The sequence below is a fragment of the Heloderma suspectum genome, chromosome 2 (assembly GCF_057233095.1).
Source record: "Heloderma suspectum isolate Gila_16-S chromosome 2, 16-S_ref, whole genome shotgun sequence".
Classification (NCBI taxonomy): domain Eukaryota; kingdom Metazoa; phylum Chordata; class Lepidosauria; order Squamata; family Helodermatidae; genus Heloderma; species Heloderma suspectum.
The window spans coordinates 192400042-192425446 of NC_139459.1; the positions used below are offsets into that span (position 1 = coordinate 192400042).

A 25405-nucleotide genomic window follows, 5' to 3' on the forward strand; every position below is an offset into this window, starting at 1 on the left:
GAATGAGATTTTTAAAATGGTTTAAGCAAGTGTAAACTTTTACCATAAGTCACTGGTGGGATACATTTGTACACTGGAGTAACGTTGGATTTGAGATCCTACGTATTATGCTTTATTCCATTGTTGCATTGGTTATTGGTATTTTCTTGCTTTGTCTTTTTGCTTTGTATGTAACCTAGCAAGCTTAACCATAAATGATTTGTTTTAATTGTTTAATGGACAAGTGCATAAGGAATCTGTGAAAATTCAAGGAGTAGAGTGTACTGGATTTGGTTTCAGAAGAACGACAGGAACTCAGGTGTGAATTTGCCCAGAATCATATGCAGTATTTAATGCAGTATTTAATAGCATAATGATTTGCTAGAAAGTTGGCAATTTTCATGATTTTAGAGTTTGTTTGTTTGTTTTCTATACCACTCAATAGCCGAAGCTCTCTGGGCGGTTTACAAAAATTAAGCGATGGTTCTCATAGCTGTATTCACATGCAGTGAAGGCCACACTTTTTGCTCCTAACAGAAGCTAAAACAATGCACAGTAGTCTCTCTTCACACTGTGTACCTTCTAACTCAGCAGTCCCCAACCTTTTTGGGACCAGGGACTGTTCTCGTGGAAAACTATTTTTCCACGGACTGGGGGGGATGGGACCGGGCCGCAGCAGGGGTGTGGGAACCCCCCTTACCTTGGGTCCGCGGGGGTGTGTGGAGGCGATCCGCCCCCCCTTGGAATCCTCGCCGGCCTCGCTCTGAGTCTGTGGAGCTTCCAGTTGCTGGTGGGCTTCCGGCCGCTGGGACAGAAATGGTGTCCACGTAGCGGACGCCATTTGCATCCCTGTTCTTCAAGTAATCGGCTATGTAAAGATTTACGTAGCCTATTACTTGAAGAACAGGGATGCAAATGGCATCTGCACGGACACCATTTGTGTCCCAGTGGCCGGAAGTCTGCCAGCTGCTGGAGCCAGCTGGCAGCTCCGCAGACTCGGAGCGGGGCTGGCCAGGGCCAGTGAGGATTCTGGGGGGGGCGGATCGCCTCCCCCCCCCGTGGACCCACTGTAAGGGGGTTCCAACACCCTTGCTGTGGCCCGGTTCCTAACAGGCCACAGACTGGTACCAGTATGCGGCCCGGGGGTTGGGGACCCCTGTTCTGATAAGGGACGCTTCTTTCTGTACTGTGAGAAACTTATTTTGCTGTCAAGGGAGAACGGCCTTGGTAAAGTGGGGGGCGAGCAGTTTGTGCGCTTTCTGACAGTTTTCTAACGTAGCAAGGCTTGCTCTATTAAATCCTGAGCAAATTGGCCTGTTACAGATTCACGTCTGAGACGGGGCAGGTGACCACCTTCTCAGATAACCAGCCCCAAGGAACGGCACCTCATCACTCCCCTGGGAACCAGAGTGGCTGAACCAAGAGTTAAGGGACATGTAAGCTTTCTTTGGCTTTCTCTGCATGCATTTACCATCCATAAATTGTTCTTGCACACTTGAGCCATATTGGTATCCTCAAATGTGTCTAGTGTGTGGGCCCTGGCCGGGCCCCAGTTTAAGACACTTCTCTCTCCCTTCTCACTAGCATTGTCATCTGCTGCTCCTCTTCTTCCTCATTACTGTCACCCACTTGCTTGACAGGCAGTGCGGCAGTAGGCAGTGGCATCTACTGTACCTCCTTCACACTCCTACTGTTGTCTAGCCGAGAGTGAGACATAGGTGAACAAGCGGTTTTCAGTAGTGATGGGAAGGAGTGGGCGTGGGGGCTCTTGTCAGTGTGCCCTCAAGCAGGTGCCCAACTATGCAGAATCTTGATGCCAACCCTGAATGCAAGGGCCATGGGAATTATTAGGTAAGTGAAGCCTTCTGGGTGGTTTGCACTTGACTTAATTTTACTACACCTCCTTTGCATTTGTGCCCCTGGTTTCATCCTAGACCTCCAGTTTCTAGGTTTTTGTCTAGTACAAGGGAGGATTGTGCGGGGGGGGGGGGGTGTCACACACACGTAAAAAAATAGGCAAAATACACATGCAGCACAGGCAACCCCCCCGCCATTCCCTAACACCCCTCTGGCCACCCCAGGATGCTCCCTACCACCCCTCACACCTTACCTTCTTTTTTCTGGGTGGTTGGGCACACTTTAATCCAAAGTACTGGGCTGCAGGCCACCTGCCATTTTTATTTTCTAAGAATGCATCTGGAGTCCATGTGGGGCCCAGAGGCATTTTTGGAAATAAAGATGGTGTTGCAGCCTGGTGCTTTCCTTTGTAGCATATCTACCTACCAGTTAAATACATACATATGTCCATACATACGTCCTTTTTTTTAAGCATTAGGCGGGGCAAGGAGCCTGTCAAGTACCAAAGGAGGTGTCCGCAGGCACACTGAGGAAGGCAGAGAATACATTTAGCTGGTTGTGTTAAATATAATAGGGGGAGGAAGGGAAGAGAGGAAAGAGCTGTTCTACATATATTACACTGAGCAGAGCCCACAGGAAATGCCCTCCCATAACAGTTTCTCATTATGAATGTATCCGCCAGCTCATTTTTCTTCCTTTGGGTTTAACCCCAAGTATAGTTTGTCAGCAGTACAGTTTCAACAGAATCCAGAAATGTCAGCAGCTGAAAAACTTAAGGTCAAACCCCTATAACAGAAAACAGTGATATAATTGCTTGTGTGTGTATGTATGTGTATACATATACGTATATATATAATCGAGATATAATTCATTTGGCATCTTCTAGCTAATCTTGCTCAAAGCAGTTGACATACCAATAGGTATGGCAGTTAAATAGTTGATAACAATGTTGTACTTGGCTCAGAAATGCACAACTTCCTTGTTACTGCTGTCTAGCTTAAAGTGTAATTAATTTATTTCATACTACCTGTGTGTGTCCCCGCCCCCATCCTCTTACATCTACTCCTTGTTTTTTAATAAAGTTTTCTTAACTTTGGGTCAGCTGGGGTTGACTGTCCAGCTCTCACTCTGGTCCGAAATTATTCCGAGTTCCTGGAAATAAAGGAGAAAAAAGGGTGAATCCAGATGTAGGGTTCCTCCGTCAGGAGGCATGGTGCAACTATTCCATCTTGTCCTCCTCAATGGATTTTCTGTAGAAAGAAAAAAAGATAGAAGCAGCAATGGGAAAGCACAGGTCACAAGTGGAAGACGATGACGTCTGGACCCCCCTGTAAAATTCGGAGGCAGGGCAATTGCAAGATAAAAGCCTTGTCTGGAACTGGCTATTTTTGGAGAAGGATGAAAGAGTAGCACACTCTCCACAGATGGGGCTTCAGATTCCTTTTCTTCCAGAAAAGCATAGAAGATTGTCCCACTAAGAGATGTAGTAATTTCGTATTGTGTTGTTATTGGAAATGACTGGACTGTGTGTGTGCACACATGCACATTTCATGTGTGTGAGTTCAGAGTTGGGGGTGGAATAAGGGATCCCATTACATCCTGTGAGCCCAGGGCCTATCATGCCATTGTCCATGATCTGGCCCTGTTACTGTAATGTGAGGCCTCCCTTGAACAGAACAGTTCTTGGACTCATTTGCTAATCCAGAATGTAGCCCCTTGGGTGGTAACAGACAGGTCTCAAAGCATATAATACCCATTTTAAGACGTCTCCACTGGCTTGCAGTTAGTTTCCAGATCCTACTTTGGACCTTTAAAGCACACAGTGCACGATCCTATGCACGTTTAGACATAAAAAAAGTCTGACAACTCCCAGCATTCCCCAGCCAGCCAACGCTGGGAGTTGTAGGACATTTTTATGTCTAGACATGCATACCATTTTATCTTAAATTGCCTGGGCCCAAGATACATCACAGACTGCCTTCTCTCATAAAGATCATAATGTAGTGCTAGATTGTTATCAAAGGCCCTGCTCCGTGTTCTCCCACCATCCAAGGCAGCCTTCTCCAACTTGGTGCCCTCCAGGTGTTTTGGACCACAACTCCCAGCATTCCTAACCATTGGCCTTTCTGGCTAGGATTCAAGGGAGTTCAAAACCAGGCACTAGGCCAGGGAAGGCTGATCTGTGGTACAGCAAAGCTGCCTTCACAGCTGTGGCACCGAGACTGCGTGGTCCACCCTGCCTCATCCTTGTTGCCTGATTGATTAATAAAAGCTGTTTTATTCTGGAGAGCGTTTGAGCAGTTTAAGATTTCTGCTGCTTAATTAACTGCAATGGCTCTATTTTAGCTGTTGAATGTTTCTATTGTTGAATTCTATAATCGTTTTATAATCTTTTTGATACTTTTAGCCGCCTTGTGAATTTGCATGAAAGGGTGGAATAGAAATGTTATAAGTACAATTGAAGTGCACTGTATACTATTGCCAACAGAGGGCAGCAGTACACCTAAGTTTAGACTGACACGTTTTAATAGGGATGTACGAAAGTCACCTTTTCGAAGGGTGGCATTCGCGGTGGTGGGGGGGAGGCGCTCCATCCCTCCCCCTGAAATTCTCCCTGGCTGGCTCGGCTCAGCTCTGCGGCGACTCCGCAGAGCTGCTGGCCAGGGCCACCCGCAGACGGACATCCGGCCGCTGGGCAGCCTGCACGGGGACGCAAATGGTGGCTGCCGTAGCCGCCATTTGCGTCCCTGTATTTTGCCGTGATAGGCTATTTAAATATTTATGTAGCCTATCACAGCAAAAAAAAAAAAAGGGAACGCAAATGGCGGCAGCTACGGCGGCCACCATTTGCGTTCCCTTTTTTTTTGCTGTGATAGGCTACATAAATACTTACGTAGACTCTCACGGCCTCTGCAGGGATGCAAATGGCATCCCTGTGTTAGCCGTAATAGGCTATGTAAGTATTTACGTAGCCTATCACGGCTATAATGAAGAAGCGAATGGCAGCCGCAGACGCGGCTGCCATTCGCAAAGCGGCGTGAACGGCAGCAGGTAAGTGCTCTGTTTTGCAGGGTGGGGGGGCAGGGGGCTTCGTTCCGCCATGGATTTCAGAGATCCGTGGCGGAATTCTCTGACATCCCTACACATGTATGATAACTTCATGCCTGCTTCCTCCTACCCATTTAACTGCTTTTGTGTAGGCAGATTGACTATATGCCAGAACAGGCATTTGTAAAAGCAGAGATATGCTACTAAAGATTTATACAAAGACAGGGTAGAAGACATATGTGAAACACTTTTGAACTGTTTATAAAGAACCACAATAATACTTAGCAATTAAGCCTTTGTGAAGGTATGCATTGCATTCTGAACACTCTTCATCCTATGCTTCTGGAGACCAGAAACCAGTCAGGTAAGGCTCAAGCACAGGATTGAGAAATGTTGCCAGGATTCCGCCCCATCCCACTGTATTGCAAGCTGCATTAGAAAATCCAAACTCTTGTGACGGTATCACTGCCCATATGTTGGGAAGGAGGCATCAAGACTGTATAGGACTGCCCCTGCTTCAACAGGCATCGATTGTTGGGGCACCCAACACTTTTTAAAGACCCATTCCAGCCTCTCTCATGCTACACTACAGGCCCTGGATCACAGCTTAGGAAATGTTGATCTCATCACTGATCAACTCATGCACAAGAGTTTTATCGCTTTCAACTGAATTTACTTACTGGACATTGATACCTAGATCATGATTTCTCAAAGGCCACATACATGCATGAGGGAGCCTGGTGTAGGCATGGAACTGGGAACAGATAGTGGAAAATAAGAGGCCACAGAGCAAGAGAAATGGCCAAAATCTTCTTCAAGTTCTCACCAGGCACTTGGGAGAGCATGCTTTTTAAACTGGGGCTTGGTGGCAACTGGCTCAGGCAACCCATGCAGCAGGAGCCATGCTTTAGCGGTTTCTCGCCATTAATGCTGTGTTTTGAGTTTTCAGATTAGGACCTGGCATCTCAACTCCAGAAACAGTCATACATGGCACTCTTTATTTCATACGCCTTTTGTGAGAAATGGGAAAGCAATTCTGAATATCCACTACAGCAAGAAGATATTAGTGTCACACACTCTAACAACTTATTACTGTTTCACATATCGAAGGGATACAGACCCGATTTTTAAGCAGAAATGTCAACTTTGGACTGGGACAGGCAAAGAAGAAATGTAGCTGGTTGTGTTAAATATAATGTGGTGGTGGGGAGAAGAAAGAGCTGTTCTATATAAATTACATTGAGCAGAGCCCACAGGGAATGCCCTCCAACAAGTTCCTCATTATAAATGTATCCAGCAGCTCATATTTCCACCTGTGAAAAAGTATAGGTTATCAGTAATAGAGTTTCAACAGAATCTAAAGATGTCAGCAGCTGAAAAACAGAAGGTCAAGCTCCTATACCAGAAAACAATAGTTTTGGCTAGATGTAATTCATTTGGCATCCACTTGCTCCTCTCTAAAAGCAGCTGACATGGCAATACATATGGCAGTTAAATAGCTGGTAAGTGTTGATCTTGACTCAGAAATACATGTAGGGGTTGTTGTCCACTATTTTCAAGAGGCAGCCACCTTTAGCACACTTAGTGTGCAGAAGCAGGCTGTATTCTTAGGGTGTCTCTTTAACACACTATTTAAAAAAACTGTGAAGAAGGCTTAGCACCATTTCCCATCAGCTTATCTATTGTATCCCACTCATCTGCTAGGAAACCTTAGATCAGCCTTCCCCAAAATGGCGCCAGACAGATGTTTTGGTCTGTAACTTCCATCAGGTCCAGCCACCATGGCCAATTGTCAGGAATATTGGGGTCTGTAGTCCAAAACATCTCAAGGGCATCACTTTGGGGAAGGCTGCCAGGAAGAGACTGGAGCATCCATCCCATTCTCTGCTCTCGCTCTGGTCTGAAATTATTGTGAATCCATTGTGGTACCTCCAGTTCTTTGGTTGGGAAGGAAAGGAGGTGGCGGCAAAGAGTTGGGGAGTCACAGGCTGGCTGTGGCATGACAGCAGCCATGCATCCCTACAACCTATGCTTTACCCCAACACGTTACTAAGGAACCCCTCAGCTTTGCAGGAGGTTAATGCAAAAAAGAACTAAGCAGCTGTGCAAAGTTTTCATGCAGGATGCAGCACGCCACAGAGTCTGAAGGAAGCATGTAAAGGAGTCAGGAAAAAGGCCATTTATTAGTGCAGTCAACACAACTGAACAGCAAAACACAAAATGTAATCAGCAACTTGCGAACTGGCAGGAGACAGGACAAATTTTATGGTATATTTCAGAGTACAAGGAAGAGCGACAGCAGGACATCAAGAGGAGAAAAAGGTGTGTTAGGAGGAAAAAACTAAAAAGATGCAGTTATTAGGTTGGATTTAGCAGCTTTTTCATATTCCTGAGCAACAGGGACTTGGTTAGACATTATTTCCAACCAACAGATCCCCTTCCAAACATGTCATATCACTGACATGAATACAAGCACAACCTATTCCATCCCTAAAACTGGTATGACTTTTGAAGGACATTTCAGGTGTTTTAAAAACATGACTTAGAAAACAGAAGTAATCATAGGTTAACTGTAAAGTTACTTTAAGAAGCAGCTTACACAGTTACAGGTGTAAAAGTTGAAACACCATTGGAAACAGTATCAGAGACAGACCCAATTTCTATGGGGCTGGGGGGCAGGGGGAGAAAGAAGCATAAAGCAGTGTCCCAGCAAAGATTAGAACTGCAGGAGAAACAATACTAAAACCTACCAAACAGGTTTGCAAATAAGTAAAGGCCACCAAACTGAATGACTGCTGCAGATTCAAAGTCTCCAAAGAACAAGCGTTTCCCACAGAACAGAACTTGAGACAGCATTTGCCTGGTGAATATTAAAGATCATAAGCAAAGCTGCATTATTCATGCATTTTATTCATGGGAATGATGGAAGCTCTGCAAGGGGGATGGGAGTTGTTTTTATTAGGTGACTGATATTTAAGAACCACGTCTTCCTACAGTGCCCTCTCTCTCCCTTTCAGCAAAAGGATCAGGCTGCTGGCTACCAATTGGTGAGAGCCCCATTCCCATAAATATGTATTTTCCACTATAGGACCACCATGTAGGACTAGGTCACTTACTATAATACATGATTAGAAAATCATTCAAATTATGCATTGCATTCGTTTTGCAGTGTGGCAACACAGGAAGCATTCCTCAGGCAGCCATCATTGCTGCTGATAGTTTCCAGGAGCTCTCTTTGTCACAGACATTTGAAGAAGCAACTGTTTGTGAAGTGGCCCAATCTCTACACTGGAGACAGTTGCTATGGCCAACTACTGTTGCAGATCCCTTATGTAGAAGTGGTAATGGCAGCCATTTCAGGCACCAATAACACAAGAAAGGGAATTAAACCTCATTTAAAAGTCTCTGCCCAGCTGAAAATATTCAGGGAACCTAAGAGATGAAAGCTGTTCAAAAGGGATTGTACTGTCGAATGTTTTGATTAGAACAAGTCCAACTGCTCCTTTATTGATGCATTTATTCCTTGCCCCACCAACTCCAGCACAAATGCTTAAAGCAAGCAAGAAATATTTGAAGTAACACAAAGAAAGTTGCTGTAAAAAAAAAGACTGCAAATAAATTAAATTTGACAGGTAAACTAAAATTGGACTTGAAGACATTCCTGGCCGCTGTATTTAAAAAATAAAATAAGGGAAACATACAAAGGCAAAAGTATTACAAAAATACTGAACACCATCATCAAGATGTCCCAAAAAAATTACACACAGATTTATCAAAACAGCCAACATACAATGACAAGACAGTTTCATCCAGGTTAATGTTCTTCCTTCCATTTTCTCCGCAAGGTTATGAAGCTGAGACAACCTTAAATGGCACACGCAATTCGGAGGAGCCTGTTTCTGATCAGACTGAGCGGAGTGTCTGCTTGAAGGCTTGTATCCTATGAGGAAGGACTAGTCAGCAAAGCAACTGACATCATCAGTGGCACTTCAAGAGTACAAGGAGGAAGGTGATATCTGAGCTTTGTGATGACTATTCAATTTCACTCTGCAGAGGTGGCAGCGACAGTACACTGCTAAAGAATGCTATGTCCTGTTGAAAAGGGAAGGCTGTCTCCTGTGCAACATAAGGCCACGCATCCCAAATGAGTTGCAGAGATTGTCCTCCTGACAGGTCAGCTTTTTGGCTCCACATCACTTTTTACGCCAAAAATGTCACTACTGGTATGTATATTATATTTGGCATTACTTGCACCCCCAGTTTGGCATCTGCATTCTCATACCTGTACTCCTCCCACCCTCCCCGCCATTCTTCCCTACACAAAGGCTGCAAAGTTTTGCCTTAAAGGTACTGTTTGAAAGTCAGATACTACGGGCCATGATGGAAACGTGCGCAGCCTATGTAGTAATGCCTTAAAGAATGTCAAGAGAAACCAGTCAAGAAGGGTGAGTGTGCGTTGGGGCGGGGGGAGAGTCTTCAGAATAATTTTAGCTCTGGAAAATTTTAATTCAGAATTCACAAGCCTGTCATACCCCAGAACTGGAACCAAGCTATCTGGGCCAATATGCAATCATGTCAGGACATCAAAGACTTCTTACGACAGAAGCCCACTGCTCTTTCTGGAGCACAGAGGGATTTCTTGTGCTTTTATGTAGACGTTTGGAACCAGTGTCAACACCAGACAAGGGGTATATTATCGCAAGGGTGAGGGAATGCAGCATGGCATTTTGCATAAGTTGCTGGGCACCTGCCCAGTATAATTAGGAAGTGGCATTTTAAATCAACTTAGAGAGGAGTAACGCCCTGACACGGCATAGCAGGGCAGGATCAGTGGGCTTGGACACAATATATTTTTATTTCAAGCACGTTGTTTTATCATCTCTGTTAAGTCTTTAGATTTCCTCCACTCCATGTGCAAATATCATCACCAGGCCTGGCTCTAGCACCATCTCCTCACCCATGTGCTGATTCTCACAGGCCATCACCACCACAGCCTGCTTGCCTGGTATACGTTTGGCCACATAGTTTTCGTAATAGCGCCGGTTCATCTGGCGAGTTTCTAGGGTGGCCAGGCCCTGTGGCCAGTTCCGTTCATGGGCATTTTCAATCAACTCATTGATAATGGATGTGGGGCAACCACTCTCCACCAATGAACGCTTAATTACAGCTTGAAGTACGGCATCTGGCGTAGAGATCATACCACCCCATCGCGTCACCCGGGCCGGCTGCAAGGAGTTCACCCACCTAGAAACCAATTAAAACAAAGTCACATTCTGGGGAAAGCAATACAGGGGGAAAGGCAGTATTTCAATAATAAATTGTGTTATGTAGTGGTACTGCAATGCAAACCTGGAAGCTAGGACCTTGATTGTATTTCTGCTCTAATTTGTGACCTTGGGCCACCTGTCTGCCAAACCTGACTTCTGCAGATATTAATTGGCATCTATGCACGAAGTTCACAGCAAAGTATGAGAAGAATCCCCTTCATGGATCACTGCCTTGTTGTGGCGAAGGAGCTTGTGTAACTCAGTGAAACCATAAGCTATGCTGTGCAGGGCCACCCCAGGCAGAAAGGTCATGGTGGAGAGTTCTGACAAAATGTGGTCCACTGGAGAAGGAAATGACAACCCACTCCAGTATTCTGGCCAAGAAAACCCCATGGAACATATCACAAGGCTAAAAGATATGATGCTGGAAGATGAGCCCCTCAGGTCGGAAGGTGTCCAATATACTACTGGGGAAGAGCAGAGGGAATTTCCAAGTAGCGCCAGAAAGACTGAAGCGGCTGGGCCAAAGCCGAAAGGACACTCAGCTGTGGATGTGTCTGGTGGTGAAAAGAAAGTCCGATGCTGTAAAGAACAATATTGTTTAGGAACCTGGAATGTCAGATCAATGAATCAAGGTAAGCTGGAGGTGGTCAAACATGAGATGGCAAGATTGAACATCGACATCTTGGGAATCAGCGAACTAAAATGGACAAGCATGGGCGAATTTAATTCAGGTGACCATTATATCTACTATTGTGGGCAGGAATCCCTTAGAAGAAACGGAGTAGCACTCATAGTCAATAAAAGGGTGAGAAAAGCAGTACTGGGGTACAATCTTAAAAACGATAGAATGATCTCAGTACGAATCCAAGGCAAACCATTCAACAACACAGTAATTCAAGTCTATGCCCCAACCACTGAGGCCGAAGAAGCTGAGGTTGATCGGTTCTATGAAGACCTACAACACCTTCTAGAACTAACACCAAAAAAAGATGTCCTTTTCATCATAGGGGATTGGAATGCTAAAGTAGGAAGTCAAGAAATCACTGGGATAACAGGCAGGCATGGCCTTGGTGTACAAAATGAAGCAGGACAAAGGCTAATAGAGTATTGCCAAGAGAATACGCTGATCGTAGCAAACACTCTTTTCCAACAGCACAAGAGGCGACTCTACACATGGACATCACCAGATGGTCAATATCGAAATCAGATTGATTATGTCCTTTGCAGCCAAAGATGGAGAAGCTCTATACAGTCAGTCAAAACAAGATCTGGAGCTGACTGTGGCTCAGATCATGAGCTTCTTGTTGCAACATTTCGGCTGAAATTGAAGAATGTAGGGAAAACCACTAAACCATACAGGTATGACCTAAATCAAATCCCTTATGAATACACAGTGGAGGTGATGAACAGATTTAAGGGATTAGACGTGATAGACAGAGTGCCTGAGGAACTATGGACAGAGGTCCGTAACATTGTTCAGAAGGCAGCAACTCAATCCATCCCAAAGAAAAAGAAATGCAAGAAAGCCAAGTGGCTGTCTGATGAGGCTTTACAAATAGCTGAGGAAAGAAGGGAAGTGAAAAGCAAGGGAGAAAGGGGAAGATACAGTCAGGGCCAGAAATATTGGAACAAGGATAACTGTTTTGGCAGTTGGCCTCTGTACACCACCACATTGAAGATGAAAGGAAACACACCCAGATGGGAGCAAAGTCAGGACATTCAGCTGTCATTCAAGGGGTTTGACAAAAGTGGGGCACTAACCATTCAGGAAGGACAGCAAGTGGCATACACCGCCCGCCTCCCCCATCATTGGTGGCTCATAAGTAATGGAACGAATGGCTGACAAGCAGCTGCATGGCCAGGTGTGGCCTCTTTCCTGGGTGCCCCATGACCAATCAAGCAGAGAAAAGGCCTGGAGGTGGTTCTGAGTGTTACATTTGCATTTGGTAGCTGTTCACTGGAACTCCCAACATGAGGTCCAAAGAGGTGTCCATGCGAGTGAAGGAGGCCATCATTAGGCTTCAATGTGGTGGTGTGCAGAGGCCAACTGCCAAAACAGTTATCCTCGTTCCAATATTTCTGGCCCTGACTGTATATCCAACTGAATGCAGAGTTCCAGAGAATAGCAAGGAGAGACAAGAAGGCCTTCTTAAATGAACAATGCAAAGAAATCGAGGAAAACAACAGAATGGGAAAGACTAGAGATCTTTTCAAGAAAATCGGAGATCTCAAGGGAACGTTTTGTGCAAAGACGGGCATGATAAAGGACAAAGAAGGCAGGGACCTAACAGAAGCAGATGAGATTAAGAAGAGGTGGAAAGAATACACAGAAGAACTGTACAGGAAAGATCTGAATGTCCCTGATAGCCATGATAGTGCGGTCACTGAACTGGAGCCGGACATCCTTGAGAGTGAAGTCAAGTGGGCCTTAGGAAGCATGACTAACAACAAAGCTAGCGGAGATGACAGTATTCCAGCTGAGCTATTTAAAATCCTACAAGGTGATGCTGTTAAAGTGCTGCACTCAATATGCCAACAAATTTGGAACACTCAACAGTGGCCACAAGACTGGAAAAGGTCAGTTTACATTCCAATTCCAAAGAAGGGCAACGCCAAAGAGTGTTCAAACTACCGTACAATTGTGCTCATTTCACATGCCAGCAAGGCTATACTCAAAATCCTACAAGCTAGGCTTCAGCAGTATGTGAACTGAGAACTACCAGAAGTACAAGCTGGGTTCCGAAGAGTATAATCATAGAATCATAGAATAGTAGGGTTGGAAGGGGCCTACAAGGCCATCGAGTCCAACCCCCTGCTCAATACAGGAATCCAAGTCAGAGCATCCCTGACAGATGGCGGTCCAGCCTCGTCTTGAACGCCTCCAGTGTGGGAGTGCCCACCATCAAAGCTATGGTTTTCCCAGTAGTAACATATGGCTGTGAGAGCTGGACTATAAGGAAGGCTGAGCGCCAAAGAATTGATGCTTTCGAACTGTGGTGCTGGAGAAGACTCTTACGAGTCCCCTGGACTGCAAGGAGGTCAAATCAGTCCATCCTAAAGGAAATCAACCCTGACTGCTCATTGGAAGGACAGATACTGAAGCTGAAGCTCAAATATTTTGGCCACCTAATACAAAGAGAAAACTCCCTGGAAAAGACCCTGATGCTGGGAAAGATTGAAGGCAAAAGGAGAAGGGGACGGCAGAGGATGAGATGGCTAGATAGCATCACCGATGCAATGAATATGAACTTGAGCACGCTGCGGGAGAGAGCGGCGGACAGGAAGGCCTGGCGTGCTATGGTCCATGGGGTCATGAAGAGTCGGACACGACTTAACAACTGAACTACAACAATGAGAAGAATAGCTAGTGGAAATGGATGAGGCAGGAGCACTTGCTCAATGGTTCTCAAACTTTCCACCTTTAGAGAACACTTTTCCCATTGGTGTATCCATCAAAGAACCCCTTGTGCATTCTGGAACATGTTCTAGAATTCCTATTCAATTTATGCAGAGTGTTGGCTAGGCCTATTGGACCTCTTGTTGCCTGCACGAGCTGTCTGCTTCCTAGAATACACCCAACTTTCTCCTGTGGCTGTGCACTGTATATGAAGATCAGTGGTGAGCAAGCATTCAAGTAAATCATCTGGCATTACTGATCTTCTCTTTGAGGAACCTCAGATAAGCTCCCAAGGCACCCCAGGGCTCTTCAGAACACATTTTGAAAATCACAAGTTTTGGAGTTTAATCTCTGGACTCAGACACAGGAGTTCTGTTTCCAGCTCTGCCACCAATTCTATTATTTCAAATTCATTGTGAAATGAGAACAAGGCTTGATTACTATAATGCACTCTGCCAATGAAGACTGTTTAGAGGCTACAGCTAGTTCAGATGCTTAGTGGATGATCTCCTGCTGGGTAAGGCTCAAAGAATCACAGTATACCTGTCATCTACAATCTGCACTGTGAATTGAAAGGGTGAATCTGAGGATTTTAGGAAAGCTAGGCTTCCAAAGGTAAAAAAGTAATAAATCATATTTAGGAGAGGAATTTAAACTGAAGGTTGGATCCAGACTTAGTCATGCTGCGAATAGATTGGTTGAAAACAATGGGACTTCAGTTAGTCAGGACTAACATAAGCCCTAATGATTTCAATGGGTCTACTTGCAGTATGACTAAATCTGGATCCTACCCCTAATTTTTTTCCCTAACACATTATATTACCTGCATAGAGTTATTCTATTATCTCCTACCTTAGCCTCATAGCTAGTTCTGCGTTCTCTAATGGCATTGGCTAAAAGATCCATATTGCAAACAAAAGTGAGGACAATGACCTTAAAGTCCTTAATGACTAGAGCCCTGCCCACCTTAGTTGTCTCTTTCCTTTCATTATAAGATCAGTGGATGGTGCACGTATGGTACTATCTTCAGATAGAAGGGACGTGGAAGAGGCACACTACACTCTATAATCATGGAATTCTCTTTCCCTGAAAAAGTTGCCCCAGAAAAGCCTGTTGTACCATTTTTAGGGGGAGCATAAGATTTTATTTTTTCCATTTGGACCTGGAGTTTGACAGCTAGGGATTTAGACTAGTAGGGAGTTGTTTTAATTTATTATTTTAAATTTTGTTCTTGTTCTGAACGTGACATCTGACCTGAGCATTTGAAATACAAATTTAAAGCAGTATGCATTTCTTTTCTACCTAATGTTCCTATATACATTGGCCAGCCAATAAGCGGTCAAGCTGCTATAATGCCCCAGGAATTAAAAAAAAAAAACCCTTAACACATGCTTTAAAAACACTTAAAAGTTAATATTCAAGAGCTGAGTCATTACAGCATGTTGCAAAGCCCTTTCTGGAAATGCTTGTGTTTGAAATATTAACCATTATTTAACTACGTCACTAGGTCCTAAAAAATTAATATATACATTTGTAACCAACTTCACTTTAAGCTCAAATACCACCACTATCCTCAATGAAGACTTATACAACTGAATCCCCCCCCCTACATATTCCTTTGCCAGCAGAAGTTGGTATAATGAAAGATATCACCTCGCCTTCTCTGCATATTGTTTTATCCCCAGAAATGAGCCTATATTTGCAGAATAAGACACATACAGTGATTTCTAGCTAGTGATGTCTGCTTCACTTACTTTTCAATAATTTCCCAACACTATCAACTCTTGGCTGATGTTGGCCTTGTCCATGTCTGAACCGTCACCGCACTACCCCATTTCTAATCCAACTACAGCCAAGAGCACAGCACTTACTCTAGGATTTCGTTATATTCAATAGTCTCTTCCAAATTCTGCAAGTTGGGGTTGACACTACGTATTGCTCGCATATATGCTTTCAACAACTGAATGTCACGTTTCTGCAAGAACCAGAATAAGATAGGACGATTAAACAAGACTGGGCAGAGGGAGCAAATAACAAGCAATATGGCACATTCCATGGGGTCAGATTTGGCACAGGAGTCTCCAGCTGATGACACGTAATCTATAGAGACTGCACCCCCACCCACCGGCAAATCAACCTTTGCAACTGTAACTCTCTATGCAGCTGGGAATGGGGAGTTTTTCAGTCTGTCTCATGATTGTGAATGATATGTAATTTGAAAACTTTATACTCTTTCAGCAATAGAAATCAGTGCAATAAAAGGCTTTCATCTTACATGTACTTCTTACATTTAGGAAAGTCTATAGTCAATAAAGATGGAGGGGGAAAAGCTCACACATTGCGATGTGGTAACCAAACAGAAACTACAACTATATGGACTTTGAGGGATTAAAATTTTCTCTGAACATTCATGTGTACTACAGGCACCTCTACCAATACTGAACTTTTAAAATCCATTCTGTTTTTCTCATTCATTACAATTCAATAGCATCTACCAATATGCAGAGCCCAAGTTTTCACTGTTAAGTCATATACCCAACCACGCTCTAAAAAGGACACATTTCTTGCCACTCCATCTTTAAATGGAAGTTAAGAAACGCAGTTGTATTAGAAGCCTAAGGCCGTATCTGCACACGGCACCTCTGAAGGAGGGAGATGAAGCCTGGGTTATTCTTTGCCTGACCCACATCTTAGCTGCGACAACAACTGTACATGACAAAATGGCAAGTCCCTACTGTCACATTTTCTCAGCATTTAGAAGATTCACAAAGGTCCTGGTCAGCAAATAGCTTTGCTGAAGGGATACCCTTAAGAGTAATAGGTGTGGTAAGCCTATACTCCATGCCCTGTCCCATGGTATGCTAGCTATTCAGCTGTGACCTCATTGTCACAGAGAATGCTCATTCACACCCCTCTTTTGTCTCTGGGGTTGGTGGTGGTGGTGGTGGTGGGGACATCACATCACTCAAAAAGCCAAATTTGGCTCAGGAGTTGCCACTTGCTGACTGACCCGTTCTAAAAAGGTGTCACATTAACTCAGCCAATATGGTCCTGAGACCTCACCAATGCAACGAAAAAAATCCCTTCGTGCAATACATTATAAATAACTTAACCCATTTCTATGGTAACTGCTATCATCCTGTAGTATTAGATTGCGTTCATGCTTAAACTCATACATATATTCAAGGAATATTCAGTGCCGGCCATGTTTTAGCTTCAGTAGTATAAGAACAGCAAGTGAAATTATAAAATGTAAAAACATAATTCTGAAACTGTCTAGTAAAAACATTCTGACTCTTATTACTCAGAAAAGGAAAAAAGCACTCTTAAACACCAGCTATTTAAGTCAAACATGCGAGATAGCCACAAAGGGAGCAGTTACCTGCTCTGCTAGCTGGTGCTTATGTTCTGCTGAAGTCTTTTCCAACTCGGCTATTCTTGTCTGTTGCTGCTGCACCACTGACCGCAAGTGTTTGATGCAGTTATGATTCGGTATCTCGTCTTTGGGCATTTCCAAGCTGCAAAGAATAGTAGGAACTGAGAAGGAGCACACTTCAACTGTAAGTAGTGAATGTCTTCTAACAGAAACTCATGTTTAAGTGGCCTGCAAACCCAATGGCTATACTCTTAAGCAAACTGGGACTGAAACGAGTAGCCCTAGGTTAGCAGCTGCCAGTACTGCGCAATTCAATTCAATTACACCTCACGCATCATAAATGCCATCTCTTGTTGAGCTTTGACATTGGACCACACAGCCAGTGTCTCTCTCACTGATCTTTCCAGATCATGCTGGCATGTAGGTGAAGTGCTACTGGCTATGTATAATCCTGAGACCAAGAAATGAATTACTGCTTGTTATTGGGTGGATTAAAAATATATTTAATAAAATTAATAAATATTATGACATCACAGTGACTTGGGCCAGACCCGGCTAAATTTGGCAGTACTCACCCGCATCCCTGTTCACAAGTCACAGGCCGCTTTGGATTGTGTTCGCAGTCATTGAGGTGAGACATCAGGTTGTCAAGCCGCACTACAGCAGTGCAACCAAAAACAGCGTTGTCACAAGTGATCTGCAGCTTAGACAGCATGTTACGCATGATCCGGGGAACAGGGCGCAGGTGAGCCACGGTTACAACACTTCGATCCACAGGGCAAGTCTGCTGTTGGGAGAACCACTGGGTGATACAGGCATTGCAGAAGGCGTGCTCGCAATGAGGAGCCTATGGAGAGAACAGAGCAAGGCATGCCAATTCAGGTTACATCCGGTTCTTGTTAGTAGATTGCTGCCTATGTTTATGTGGGCTGGTATCTGTTTTCCATGCAGCCTCTTTCACTGAATGCTTTTCACTAACAGGAGGAAGAGTTGGAAGTAGGACAGAACATCCACCAATAATTTAAGCCAACCCAAGCTACTAATGGCACATGGAGACACTAGCTCACTCTGACTGTAACTTACCAGACTTTGAAACAGCAGTGCAGGAAAACTGCCATCGGTGAAGAGATAAGAAAATAAGCTGGCACAGTTCTTCACCTCGAGTCAGGAATCTCTACACTTCACATCAATCCTATTACATATCAACCCTTATTATTCCAGTTCTGGAGTAGTTCAAGTACAAAGCAACAGAAGAAGGTGCACATCAACCCCCATGCAAGGTGTTCAACTTGAGAACAGATCACCAAAACAATCATAGAATCATAGAATAGTAGGGTTGGAAGGGGCCTACAAGGCCATCGAGTCCAACCCCCTGCTCAATGCAGGATCCTGACAGCTCAAACACAGGGAAGAAGGATTTCAACCCATCTGTAAACAGTTTCCTGTGCAATGCCATCAATCCTGAGCCTCCAAACTGTTCATAACCACTGTAAGTTGTATAGTTTAAATATACATTTAATAGAAAAAAATTATTGATACTTCCTAGGATAGCTAACACAGTTCCTCCCTTTAGACCAGCTGTGTTCACTAATGGCCTGTGGGTGTAACGCAGTCAATTCTCCAAGTAAGGCACAAATTGCAGTTATGATTCCTTTTCCAGAGAGGATTTATTCACATATAAAAGCACTTTACCAGCTCAGCTCCTTGTCTCAAAGCTATACCTCAAGCACTGCTAACTGGAGGAAAGGCAGAAGTCTTGTTTTCTATAAATTAATTCACAGTTCTCTGGTTCTCACCATGCTTTCAGTCCCATGATAATGTTCCTACAATTTCTTCCTGTGCCTCTCAGGGTTTCCCTGGATATCTGCTGCACTGCACACTCCTACACTCAGCCTATACCATATGCTCCCAAGTGAGCCAGTGATATAGTTGGGGTGGTCAACCTACTAAGCATTAGAAGGCTACAGCAGGTTGAACACACTGCAGCTGAAATGACAAAATGTTTACTGATCAAGTGTTTGTTTTCCTTTCAAGAAAACATTCAGCTGCATTTGGATCAGGGGAACTTCACTTGTGCTTGGCTTAACCAGCTTGGCTTAAAAGGCCCTCCTATTTGCTAGGAAAGACAGCCCCAAAATTCAAGAATTAGTATGCAAGAAAGTAAGGTTATTGCCTTACCATTGCTATACTATGAATATTGGAGAGGGATATATAAACACATTCCTATGCTGTTACTTTGGTTTGCTTTACAACTCCCCCCCGCCCCATAAAAAACAGAGACCACATTTTGAACTGAGCAACAATTGAGGGGCCAAACATGTCACATTGGGGGTCACACTGAATCGCTAGTATGCCAGTTGCATATCCCTACTTTAGATATTAGGGGCAAACCACCATTGTGAGGTACAGAATATTTTTTATCTGCCTGGTATGAAGTTTTGCATCTTCTCCACTAGGAGTTTTAATGCTTGTTAAATGGGATGTGGGGATGATGCCATCTACTAATTCATACCTGAATAAATCTCTAATGTCTACTCTCCAAGCCTGCAGTGTGTGCATTTTCTGAATTATAGCTGGTCAGCAAATTTTACAGCATTGTTCTGGAAATTTTACTCTGAGGCAAAAAAAGATACACCTCTAAGCTGTGCAACAGAAAGCATTGTGGCAAGCCACATAGATCAGTTTTACAGTTCATGGAAATATGGGCTTTCAACTTCAAAACATTGTCCACTGAGCTATGTGTCAATAATTCTGGTTGCCCTTATGGTAACGCACGTCAAGCAGCAGGTGTCAGCCCTCCTCCATTTCAATTAATTATCTTTTAACATACAAGATAAATGGGCGGGGGGGATTACTCCTGCAAAGCATATTATCCAACTTGCAGAACATGTACATCTGCAAAGCATAATTGCTTAATGTGGTAGTTTAACAAAAAATTGTTACCTTTATGGCCTCATTCTACAGCAAACAAACAATCTCAATGGTAACTAGGGAAACAAATGCCTCATGAGGATTAACTTGACTGGATTAGAACTCATGCTAGCCAGAACGATGTTTTACTACATATTCACAGATCCCTGGCAGAAATTCCAAGTTATTAATGAACTATGCAAATTTATTCAGCTCTCCTCTAGTAGTAATGGAAGCTTCTTTTTGTAGGGGCAGCTGTCAATTAGCATACCGGTTACTGCATTATTTCCATTAACTTCAGAGTACAAGGTTCTTAGAGAGTATTAACAAACAGGTTTTTGAGAGGTATAATTCATGTTGTATGTTACTTTAACAACCAAACCATGTATCTGAGGAATCATAACTGCCTTTGTTCTGCCCAATGCCCAACTGACAAATCAGGTGACCCTAAGCAAGCCACTGAGTCCTCGGCTGCAAGACTGAGCAGAGGACACAGAAAAAAATTGCTTTAACAGCCTTATTTTATTGACCCCCCCCTGCCACAACGATCCTTTGAGGTAAGTCACTATCATTCCCACACTACACATTATGAAACTCAGGCCAAGGGAATAATGCCTACACAGTGAGTTTGTCACACAGCAAGGATTTGAAACCAACACTACCACTGGCTCTTTACGACCTTCCCTCCCTCTGGGAGTACACACAGCTTCATGTCAGACATATGGATGGTTTTCAAAACTGAATTTGGGGCAGACATTTAAAAAACAACTAACCTAAAACCCAGAAATGAAGGGCTCTGCAAAGTATTATTTTATAGGAGGATGCAACAGGATCTGATTCCTAAATTATTGTGCTCTTACACCCTTTCACCCTGCATCTTCTCTTCTGGGTTTTAGCCAGTATAATTATTCATGCGCGTATATGAATATGCAGCTACATATGCCTACATACCAACATTTGTTAGCAAACTGCTTGGTTAGGAGGCAGATACTCCATGAAAACTATTCAACCTGAACCCCATGACTGTGCTCAGAACATCCTTGATACCAGAAAGACCCTCTACCACTGTAATAACTGAATGATATGTTAGAGCACATAGGTGTGTCTGAGAGAACTGCTAGCACAGCAAGAGAAATTAAAGACTCCTGTAAGCTCAAAGCATCCACCCACAGAAGAGACTGCCCACTGCATCTCTGCATGAGTCATTGTTTTGGCTGCACCTCTTTCCAGCTAGCTTCCACTGAGGATATGGTAGTTCTGCCCATCTCTGCATCAAATGTGATCAAATCATTCAATCACTCTCAATGCAGAAACACAGCAGAATTGCTTATCTACAGAGGCAGCTCCTGTTGCATCTCTGCATGAATCATTTGCCCTGGGCTTGCCTCCTATGCAGAAGACACCTGCCCTGAAAGGCGACCAAGAAATTTTTAAAATAAAATTCAGTTGAGCAACTTAGGCAGACACACTGAGGATGAGTAATTCTTGTGTACCCTCATTTTAAAACTAAATCTTTTCAGCTGTAGGAGTGAAGTGTACCTCCAATGTTAATTAAGAAAAAGGTATGCCTAAGCTATCAAGGTTTTTCAGCCCACCCTATTACATACTAGAAGGCCTGACCCCAGCATGTGACATTCTGCTGATATGTAGATAAGTTTAAACTGAAGGCTAAGGCTCTCAATAAATCACTGGGGGTTGGGGGAACACGTGGGTAGAGGCAACCTTTGATAAGTAATGCACAACATATGCTTAATTCAACAGGAAGTCAGGAAAGCCCAGAAGCTTTCAGTCTATTTCCTTTTCCATTCTCCCAAGCTTAATGGCATTCTCTTCAGTGAAAAATCAAGATTTGTAGCTGAATAGCACAGGCAGTTCTTGACTGTATCAACCATGCCACAATGGATTAAATCTGATGTGTGTCTTGATGCAATTTTTAGGGTGTCACCAAGTTTAAACATAAAGTAGTCCATTTCTTTGACAAAGGAAAAAGGATGAGTTTATTAACATGGCAAGCTAGCTTGTTACATATAATGTACCTAGTTTAATCCAAAATGCCATGAAATACTGGGATTCTTTGCACACATGCCAAATACCACCACAACACCTGAAATTTTTACACTGACTGGATTGAACCTTCATGGCTACTGTGACTCTTTAAGGCACACAGGTCACAGCTAGCTCTCCTATGCCCAAGAGAGTGAAAACAGCATTTCAATTAAATGATGCATTTTACAGGGCATCATGATAATTAGTTATGAAGTGAAAGGGTCTTCTCTGCTGCAATGCACAGAAAGTGCCCTGGGAAATACATCTTGCCCCCTCATTGTTGGTTTTCTGTCAATTTCTGAAGACTGTTCCAACAGGCCTTTTGGACTAATATGTGATTCTTCTTTGCTTCATCCAAAAATGTGTTACTAGTTTTAAAATGTGCTGCCATCCCCTTTGATATGTGTTTAAAAATGTGTTACTTTGTTATATGTTTATTATCTATGTTATTAGCCACCATGAGCACTTCATTCTGAAGTAGAAAATTGGGGTAAACATTCAAATAAGAAATAACAGGCCCCTTGGGGATTAATGCCCATACTTGCACATGGGGCAAGGGACCAAAGCCAGCCAGATAACACACATTTCTTAGTGAATGTTTCCTCATGCAGATGTTACATAAGGAGAACAACTAGGATAAGAATAGTCCCTGACAGTTCCCTGTGCAAAAATAAATCCATGCTCCAGTAGTTTCAGCCTCTCAAAAAACATAACTTTTTGTTCTTAATGTGGAGTGACAACTCCCAGTATGCCCATTTACACAAGTATCTGGAAGGTTCACCTTCATTTTGGTCAACAACTAGAGTGCTAGGCACATACTAGGTGTTATTTAACTATAGTTCCTAGTAGATTTGCTGCCACCACATGCTTTTTTCATATAAAGTCAAGTAATCAATTCAACACTCAGCAACTACCTGTTTAGCTTAATCCATCTTTTCAAGGACACCTCCCCAGCAGAAAAATCAATCTCAATTCACTTGCAGTGACATATAGAACTTACATTTTATTTATTTGTTTGTTTGTTTGTTTATTTATTTATTTGTTAAATTTATTAATCACCCATCTGGCTGGTCACCCAGCCACTCTGGGCGATGTACAACAATAAAAACAGTTCATACAATAAAATTCAACATTAAAAACATCACATTTCTAAAATTACCCTAGCCCACCCAAAATGCCTGCCTGAACAACCACGTTTTAATGTGTGACAGACGCTCATTAAAGAGGGGAGGTTCTCATCAGTCCCTGACAGCATGGCCAAGCATGATGGGAGTTGTCATCTGTGACAAAACGCCTCCTCTCTTCACCTAGTTTACAGTCCCTCAAGACAGGGGGTTCGTCTTTGCTTCCACCTAGGCAGGTTGTTCTCACCCCCCTCAGGTTTCTGCCTTTAACCACCTCTATACTCCTTTTTTTTCCTAGAGTATAATTGTGTGTGTGCATTCAGCACATTCCACTAGTGATAAGAGAACCAGTACTCTCATATGCTTAGGGTTGGCTAATTACAAGATCTTGACATGGGAAGCAACTTGCAGGCATACTGTCACACATGACTATTATACATATGTGGGGGGTCCCACCAGTGTGGACATATGCTTGGAAGCCTTAACTAATTGTGGCTTCCTAGCAGATGTACACCCCCGGTGAAAACACATGAACGCAACTGTTATACAGAATGTCCTACCATGAAGAAATGTTGCAGCAGAAACTTTAATAGCTGCTTCACACAACATGAAGTTAGCCAGCTACCCTGAGATTTGTAGGAACACCACTGTTTTCAGATTATGACTGGGTGGTCTAGAAAGAGTTGTGAATAATTAAATTACTTTAGATTTTCTACTGGCTACATTTTCCAGAACTGCAATACTACACATTTAATAGCTATTGCTTCTCACACAGATGTAGAAGGTTCAACCAGCCACATACAGTTATGTTAATTTTGCACACGATGTGTGCACACTTCAACACAGAATATAGATTTGCAGATTTTTTTTAAAAAAAGAGGAACATAAATTCCTTTAAGATTACTGATTAAACCGTAATTTTATAACATAGTGGTAAATGGCTAAAAAGATATTCTGCTAGCCAATGTATTCTGTTAGCTAATGTGTTCAGGAATATGTATTCAGGAATATGTTGGGAAATACTATTGTAAAACTGCATGAATCACTGTCAAGCTTTTTCAGAAGGTATACATGTATAGTCTGCCCATGTAGGGTATGCAAAATGTATACATTTAGAATTCATATACATTTTATAGTGATATACATAGAAGACAAACAAACCCTCAATTTTTTCTGGTATAGCTCATATGTATAATGTGTTAACTAGCTCACATGCTCAGCCCTAGATTTTTGCTTTGGAAAAGCCACCCGGGATTACAGTGGATGTTAGAGAAACTGTGTGCTTTAGGAAGCTTAATATAGACTATCATGAAATGCACTGCCTTTCACTTAGATACAGCATATTGTTAAAAGGCTTTACCTCTGATTTCATGACTTGATATGTTGGGGGAATACACCATTTGATCAGTGTCCAGTGATTAACATATATACCTGTGCTCTGATCATGATGTTTAGTAGACTTCAGTGGAATTTGCAAAGATTTAATTTTCTTTTGGGAATGCATTTTTAACCTTCCTTCTTTGGCTAAAGTCATGCAGATCAGACTATATCATAATAGTACAACAAGAGCTTTGAGATTTAGAAAGAAACAAATCCCTATACTACCTCAAGCACTATGTTCAGCTACATGACTGGGAAGAAAAGATCTAATATAGAATTTCCATAGGAAACATTCAGCTCTCCTACCTGCACTGGCTCCTCCAAGACACCGCTGCAGATGGGGCATATAAGGTCTTCATCAACATCCCCTTGAAAGCGTGCTACATCATACCCCATTTCTCATCACCGATGCCAAAACCCTGAAATAAGCAGGAGGGGGAAAAACAATGAACAGTTGAACAGAGAACATTTGGACTCTTGCTACAAGAGATTACCACTACAGAGTCTTGCTTTTGTGGAGTCAGTTAAAAGTCTTTTAGTTAGGCTGCCTGCCTACTAACCTGATACTGCTGCATTCTAAGCCAGAGATTCACAGACAAGCTCCAAGCCCCTGAAGAGCAGGGTGTGGTACAGCAGAGAGAGAACAACTTAACTTAGCCTCATTTCTGTGCACTGAATTACTCCACAATTTTACCTGCCTGCTAGCACCAAATTAGACACTTCCTCCACAATACATTATTACTCATCCCTTCACTTGCATTTTTTAATTCCACACCTTGCTTTTTTTTGGGGGGGGGGTTTCTGCGAAATAACTTTAATAAATAAGTGGTGGCAAGGAGTGGCTAAGTTTCATACCAAGTTATAGAGCAGGTATTGCAGGAGGGGGATAAATTCTATAACTAGGACAGATGATGGGGGCCCCAACCTAAGTGTTTTACATCTATCTCTATGAGCAACACCCAAGTCAGCAAGACAAACTATAGGTAGCTTGTAAGGCTTGCTGAAAAACAGAGGTGCC

General features: G+C 43.1%; 1 protein-coding gene across 5 annotated transcripts in view; it reads right to left on the reverse strand.

Moving 5' to 3' along the window:
• Window positions 1-5860: 5860 nt before the first annotated feature.
• RNF41 (ring finger protein 41) overlaps window positions 5861-25405 on the reverse strand; it is a 35331-nt gene continuing 15786 nt past the window's right edge. For all 5 annotated transcript variants that reach the window (XM_084837063.1, XM_084837060.1, XM_084837061.1 and 2 more), the window contains 5 exons: window positions 24694-24806; window positions 17503-17774; window positions 16934-17069; window positions 15423-15526; window positions 5861-10128 (listed from right to left, as the gene is read on the reverse strand). In XM_084837063.1, coding sequence (XP_084693189.1) covers window positions 9777-10128; window positions 15423-15526; window positions 16934-17069; window positions 17503-17774; window positions 24694-24783 — 954 coding nt within the window. In that variant the 5' untranslated portion in view covers window positions 24784-24806 and the 3' untranslated portion in view covers window positions 5861-9776. The remainder of the gene's footprint in view (window positions 10129-15422; window positions 15527-16933; window positions 17070-17502; window positions 17775-24693; window positions 24807-25405) is intronic.